Source organism: Odocoileus virginianus, chromosome 30 (assembly GCF_023699985.2).
Source record: "Odocoileus virginianus isolate 20LAN1187 ecotype Illinois chromosome 30, Ovbor_1.2, whole genome shotgun sequence".
NCBI classification, from domain to species: domain Eukaryota; kingdom Metazoa; phylum Chordata; class Mammalia; order Artiodactyla; family Cervidae; genus Odocoileus; species Odocoileus virginianus.
The window spans coordinates 32,122,587-32,129,792 of record NC_069703.1 but is presented as its reverse complement, the minus strand read 5'-3'; the positions used below and the strand labels follow the sequence as shown (position 1 = coordinate 32,129,792).

Here is a 7,206-nt window from a genome sequence, read left to right as displayed (position 1 = left end):
GGCAAGGCACCTGCTTCTGTCTCCTCTCCTGACATGAAGGGAACAGGGTCCTGGCAGCAACTCTCTCGTCCCCCCCACCCCTGAGAGTTGGCTCCAGCTGCTACAGGGGGTGCTTCCTGGGACCTCTCCTGCCCTTCAAGGGTCTGATGATCATCTTTTCACCGTCAACAGGCCTGGCATCAAGCACAACACGAGTGGTGACAGGCTGAAAAAGCAGGAACGGTTTATTTACAATGATCATTTGGTGACACATAGATCTTTGGGCTTTTAGTGACCTTGTTAAAAGACACGTGTGCAGGGGCCCGCTCCCCCGATGGGGTCACCGCACTCTCCAGCCTCATCTTGCTGTGAGAAGCTGGGTGCTGTCAGTACCCTCTGGCTCTGACAAGCCTTGGCTTGGGGACATCTCTCCCCTGTCCATTTGCTGGGCGGCCAGTGCCTTAAACACCTGCGAGATGTCCTCTTACCCCCGTTGGAGGCCACGTCTTGGTCCTAGCTGTGGGGCGCCGAGTGGGGACCCACACACATTTGTATGCAGAAAGACAGGGAGGATGAGGAGTCCTGCGGGTGCCAGGACACAGGCGTGGGCCGCGGCCTGCTGCACAGGGCTGTTCCCGGGCCGTCTGTTGCTCGGGGTGGTAGGAATATCCCCGTTTTCCCCACAGGCAGAGCAGCCAAGTCCCAGAAGTCCTCCAAGAGGTGGAGAGGCCAGGCGTAGAGGCTGGGCACGCTTCGTTGTGTGGTATGGCAGTAGACTCAGGTGCCACTTGGGGCCTGGCCTCAGCTCTCCGGGGCCACTCTTCTTCCCGCTCTTAGAATGCCTGCCCAGGGCTACCTTGGCACTGGGCAGACCCACTGTCTCCCCCCGGGGCCAAGATCCAAGGCCACCTTCCTGGTTTTCTGGAAGAGTCTCCTCCCTAAGCCCCCTTCTCTAGAGAGGATGTTTGGGGAGGCAGGGCGTGGCCTATGGGCAAAGCAACTTGGTGTTAAGCATCGGGGAGGCAATTCCACAGTGGAGGGCGCCGGCAGACTCCGGGCGTGGGGGGCGAACACGGAATACTGCTGCCCCCCCAGCTCGCCGCCCCCCACACTCAAGGGCATGTCAGGCGTCACCCTGAGCCAGGATGAGGCGCGGGGGGACAGAGACCACGAGGGAGGCAAGGGCGGGGTGGGGGTACCACGGGGAAGCCGTAGCGGACAGAGCCGAAGCCGGAGGCTCTGCGTCAGGCCCGCCGGTTCTGGGGCCGCGAGGCCTGTCCATCCGCCCCGCGCCCCCCACCTCCGGCTCTCAGCGCGCCTGGCCCGCTCGCTCCCGGGGGCCGGCCTTCCAGCGGCGGGGCTGCGAGGGCGGCGGAGTCGCCGGGGCGGCCCGCAGGCTGCACGTCCTCAGCTCGCGGGCCAGGCTGAGCACCTCCGGCCGCTCGCGCGGCCCCGCGTCCTCGTCCTGGTCCTCATCCTCCTCCTGGATGCTGCTGAGGCGCGGCGCCCCGCGGCCGCGCTCGGCGGCGGGGGGCGGCCGGTAGGCGCACTTGGCGTTGAGGAGCCGGCGCAGCGGGGCGCGGGGCAGCGAGGCGGCGGGGGCGCCCCCGGCGCGGAGGTGCTGCTGGCGCACGTGGCGCGCGTCGTTCTGGCGCTGCAGGCGCTTGAAGTCGCTGAAGGCCGCCAGCGCGGCCTGGCGGAGCAGGCGGGCCAGGGCGCGCGCCTTATGCGCCCGCGCCAGAAGCACGGCGTGGCAGCGCAGCACCACCGCCTTGTGGCGCGCCTGGTGGCGGTAGACCCAGGCGAAGACGCGCGGGTGGCGCGCGTCCGCCGCGCAGTAGGTGATGCGCGGCAGCAGGTAGGCGTGCGCCGGTCGGCGGCCCCCGGGCCCCCCCGGGCTGCTGCGCTCGCACGGCTGCATGCGGAGGCCGTGCGGCCCCAGCGTCAGCTTCATCTTGGTGCCCCCGCCCGGCCCGCAGCGCGCCCAGATCTTGCCCACGGCGTCCTCGGTGCAGCCGTCGCCCTTGGCGTGCAGGGTGACGGCGTTGCCCAGGTACCACACGGTGTAGGTCGGGTCCTCTTTGTTGAGCTCCACTTTCTGGCGCCGGCTGCGGAACACGCGGCCCAGGCGCTCCAGCGGCCAGTCGGGCAGCAGGTCCGGGCAGGAGCGCAGGAAGCTGGAGAGCAGAGACGTGTAGGCGAGCCCGGGGCTCAGGCTCTTGGCCTTGCGCTTGGCGTCGTCCTCCACCAGCACGAATTTGTTACGCCTCCAGGGCAGCATCGCGGCGGCGGAGGCCCGAGGGGCTGGGGGCGCCGGGAGCTCGCGGGCGGCCGGCCCGGCGGCCGGGGGAGGGGAACGCGCCCAGAAGCCCGCGGCCCAGGGCGTTCGAGAAGCTGGGCGGCGCCGGGGACAATCGGTGCCCGCAGATGCCCAGTGCCAGGCAGGGCTAGCTGGCTTCGCAGATGCCCGGTGCCCAGCCGGGCTGGCAGCCGAGATGCCCGGGCGACGGCCCTGAGCGTCCGGGAACAGCTTCCCCCGGGAGTCGCTCCAGCCGTCCGGGAAGCCAGGAGGGGCAGGGGCTGGGCAGGGTCGAGACGCGCCCCCCCAGATCCGAAGAGGGGGACACCCCGAGGTCCCTGCCGCCCAACTGCGGCGGCGGGGAGGTCGCCGGAGCCGGGGCTGGAGGCTGGCTGCTCGGAGGGGTAGACCGAGAGCCGCGACTGCGGTGGGGACTCCTCCAGGCGTCGCGGCTCCACCTCCCCCGGCTGCCTACATCACCGGGCGGGACCGCTAGCTCTCTCGTCCCCTCCTCCGTCTCCTCCCCCCGCGCCGGCCAGCGGGGCTCTTCGCCTGAGACCCGGCACAGGCGCGGTGGGTCGGGTTTAATCATTATTGTCGGAGGTCAAGGAGCAGGAAGCGCTTGAAATCGACCCAAGGACTTTGACAGTGCAAGTTTCTCAGGTCGCCCGCTCAGCCCCTCTGGGAGAGCCCCTCCTCTTTCTCGGATGCCCACTGCCCCTTACCCGCAGCTCCTGCCTCCCCGCATCTCTGAGCGCGAGTTCGGGTGGGTTCCTCCCGGGCCGGCCTGGCTCCCTTCGCCTCCTATCTGCGCAGCAGAAAGCCAGCCGAGGTGGCCGAGCAGTGCAGTGGAAAAGTACTGTCTCTCGGTGAAGCTTTCTCTCCCGGGTTCCTCCAAGGTCGTGGGCCAGCCTGGCGCGCCGGAGCTGGGAGACCAGTCCCCCCGCTGCAGCGGCTGGTACTGACTCTCGCCTGGACTAACGCCCGAGGGGACGCTTTGCGGGTGGGGAAGCTTCTAGAGCCGACCGGGGTCTGTGGGGGAATTGCAGATTGGAAAGCTCCTTTGGCCGAAGGGCAGCCTCTGGACCCTCCCAGGATTAAACAGATTACACTGCGGTTTGTGAGACCTCTCCTGCTCCCCACCACCTGGGCGGGGCTGGGGGCGTTGCATTCTTGACCTCTTTATCTCAGGATGGCCTGGCCTCAGCTAAGGGCCTTGCCCAAGGTCACAGGGCTGATGGGAGGTGGAGCTGGGGTCCCACTCAGGCTTGACTGGCCCCCGTGGGGGCCCTCACTCTTCTCTGAGTTCCTCGTGTACTGGGTGTGGATGGGGGTGTTCTGTCCTGCCCTGAGACCCCCCAGTGGGGCTTGTACCAGGGAGGGAGTTCTCCTGTGCTGGGAAGGCGGCAGTGGGCCCTGGGCGTGGGGCCACAACTCCCCCTTTTCAGGATTTGTTAAACCACAACAAACTCCCTAGAACTCCAGGACTGCTCCGACGGGGGTCCAGGAGTCTCCCACAGAGCCCATACCCAAGCCCTTTCTGTGGCTTTAGAACAGGTCGTTTGGGAAGTCTTCCAGGCCAGGAATGAGCCCAGAGCTTTGGGCGAGGCCCCGTCACACCAGGTGACCTCCCAGAGTGGGGACATTGGGAAGATGATATGTCCCACAGCCTGGCAACATACGTCCGGGGCCAGCCAGCTGGGTCCAGCATCTGTGGGGGGAATACAAGCATATCCCCCACCCCCCACACAAGGCTGCTTCACCAAATGCTCCTCACAGGGCAAGCAAATAAAGAACAGGAAATAACTTAGAATTGCAGCATCTTAGCTTTGGAGGGGTCCTCAGAGATGGGCTGGTCTCCTGCAGCCTCATTTTATTTTCAACTTGAAAATGTCTTTATTCTTTGTTGCCCATTATAAAAGTAATATGTGCTTGTGGCTAAAAAAAAATCACTGAAGAAGGACATGGAAGCCTCCTACTGTCCCCACCCTGTCCTTTTTCCATGAGAGGAGCCACCCCGTGAACCTCACTGCCTCTGAGGTCCTCTTCCCCACTGCCTCTGAGGTCCTCTTCCCCACGGGCACGAGAAGGCAGGTGGGAGCAGCCAGCAGCAAAGTCTCCACTTGTGCGGCTGAGCTGCCTCCAAGCTTTGGGGAAGGCATAGCCTCCTGGGGTTGCTGGGGTTCCCATATCGTGACCCAGGAAGCCCAGTTCAGTTTAGATCTCTGCTAACCAAGCATTTCTTTAGTGCCAAGTGTGTCCCAAGCATTGCCTGCCTTTGATCCAGTAGCTAAGCGTCCTGCCTCCCAGAGAACTAGAGGGGACGGGGTGCTGTGGGTGGAAATGTGCTGCGCTTGGGAGCCTAGTGTAGATGCCCTCACGGAGTCCTGCTTCTGTCCCTTCTCACTGCTTTTGGAAAAGCCTCCTGTGGGTGGTGGTGGTGGTGGGAAGTCTCCCCGGACAGTGTGAGGTCACAGAGTGCAGTGCTCTGCGTCTGTGTTAAGTCCTCCGGACCAGGAAGTGGCATTTGACATCATTAGCCACTTTGTAACCTTGTTGACAACTGGCCTCCATGGCTGGGATTCCTTCCTCCCACAGCCTCCTTGGGACCGCTCCTCCTTTCAGGGGCCTTCTTACACCCTTGGGCTTGGTGTCCCCTCCGCCTCCCCACTTCAGCTCTTCCGCCTCTAAACTTGGGCCAGCCTGGTCCCATTCATCCAGGTAGAGCTCAAGGCTATCTCTGCCCTTAAGTCTTCTTCCCTTCTCTCCCATCCATGGCTGATATTGTTCTTCAGTCACTAAGTTGTGTCTGACTCTTTGCAACCCCATGGACTGCAGCATGTCAGTCTTCCCTGTCCTTCACCATCTCTCGGAGTTTGCGCCAACTCATGTCCATTGAGTTGGTGATGCCATCCAGCCATCTCACCCTCCGTCGTCCCCTTCTTATCCTGCCCTCAGTCTTTCCCAGCATCAGAGTCTTTTCCAGTGAGTTTTCTCTTTTCCAAAAAGTCCAGAGACTTTTCGAATCAGGTGGCCAAAGTGTTGGAGCTTCAGCTTCAGCATCAGTTCTTCCAATGAATATTCAGGACTGATTCAGCAGACAAAATCCTGCTTGGGACTTGAACCCATGTGGCTGGGACTTGAACCCAGCAAAACCCAGTTTGGGACTCTAATACATGTGGCTGGGACTCGAACCCAGCCAAAACCCACAGTACCTGGTTTCAGGGCCTAATGAAGCTCAGGTTCTTGATGTCTCATCGCAGAAAGAATTCAGTGAGATACAAAGTAATAGGTAAGATGTGGATTTATTCAGATTCAGAGAGAAGTACACTCCACAGACAGAGTGTGGTTAGTTTTTATCAGTCAGTTCAGTTCAGTTGCTCAGTTGTGTCTGACTCTTTGTGATCCCATGGACTGCAGCACACCAGGCCTCCCTGTCCATCACCAACTCCAGAGTTTACTCAAACTTATGCCCATAGAGTCAGTGATGCCATCCAGCCATCTCATCATCTGTCGTCCCCTTCTCCTCCTGCCCTCAATCTTTCCCAGCATCAGGGTCTTTTCAAATGAGTCAGCTCTTCGCATCAGGTGGCCAAAGGATTGGAGTTTCAGCTTCAACATCAGTCCTTCCAATGAACACCCAGGACTGATCTCCTTTAGGATGGACTGGTTGGATCTCCTTGCAGTCCAAGGGACTCTCAAGAGTCTTCTCCAACACCACAGTTTTTTTTTTTAGGCTGGGTAATTTCATATGCAAATGAGTGGGAGGATTATGCCAACTATTTTTGGGAAGGGGTGGAGATTTCTAGGATTTAGGCCACCACCCACTCCTGGTCTTTTGACAGTGCCTTGGAACTGTCAGGGCACCTCTGGGTGTGTCATTTCACTTGCTGATTGAGGATCAAGGTCTAGTCTCCTTTGCCATCTTGTTCCCATTTGATCCTAATTGGTTTATGTTGTGTCCTTGGGCTATGTCACTCTTTCAAAAGTTGTGCCCTGCCCCTTTCCCTCTTGTTACACTTCCAGTGGTGTTTTTGAACTGAGGTGTTGGAGAAGACTCTTGACAGTCCCTTGGACTGCAAGGAGATCCACCCAGTCAATCCTAAAGGAGATCAGTCCTGAATATTCATTGGAAGGACTGATGCTGAAGCTGAAACTCCAATACTTTGACCACCTGATGCGAAGAACTGACTCACTGGAAAAGACCCTGATGCTGGGAAAGATTGAAGGCGGGAGGAGAAGGGATGGACAGAGGATGAGATGGTTGGATGGCATCACTGACTCAATGGACCTGAGTTTGAGTAAACTCTGGGAGCTGGTGATGGACAGGGAGGCCTGGCGTGCTGCAGTCCATGGGGTCACAAAGAGTCAGACACACCTGAGCGACTGAACTGAACTGAACACCTCCAGTGAATATTCAGGGTTGATTTCTTTTAGGATTGACTGATTTGATTTCCTTGCTGTCCAAGGGACTCTCAAGAGTCTTCTCCAACACCACAGTTTAAAAGCATCAATTCTTTGTTGCTCAGCCTTCTTTATCTGCATAACAATAACCTCAGATATGCAGATGGTACCAACCTAATAGCAGAAAGCAAAAAGGAACTAAAGAGACTCTTAATGAAGGTGAAAGAGGAGAGTGAAAAAGCTACCTTAGAACTCAACATTCAAAAAACTAAGATCATCGAATCTGGTCCCATCACTTAATGGCAAATAGATGGGGAAACAATTGAAACAGTGACAGGCTTTATTTTCTTGGGCTCCAAAATAGTTTCGGACAGTGACTGCAGCCGTGAAATTAAAAAAGACACTTCCTCCTTGGAACAAAAGCTAGACAGCATATTCAAACAACAAACAACAAACTTAGACAGCATATTCAAAAGCAGAGACATTACTTTGCCAACAAAGGTCCGTGTAGTCAAAGCTATGGT

General features: G+C 59.0%; 1 protein-coding gene across 1 annotated transcript; it reads right to left on the bottom strand.

Annotated features, from left to right (window-relative positions):
- Positions 1-206: 206 nt before the first annotated feature.
- On the bottom strand, positions 207-3,315 carry FAM43B (family with sequence similarity 43 member B). Its single transcript, XM_070458830.1, has one exon. The coding sequence runs from the start codon at positions 2,258-2,260 to the stop codon at positions 1,289-1,291; it is 972 nt and encodes a 323-aa protein (XP_070314931.1). The 5' UTR covers positions 2,261-3,315; the 3' UTR covers positions 207-1,288.
- Positions 3,316-7,206: the final 3,891 nt, after the last annotated feature.

Bases quoted from the DNA above. Each gene is read 5' to 3' on its own strand.
- FAM43B (XM_070458830.1), bottom strand. From the start codon at position 2,260: ATGCTGCCCTGGAGGCGTAACAAATTCGTGCTGGTGGAGGACGACGCC.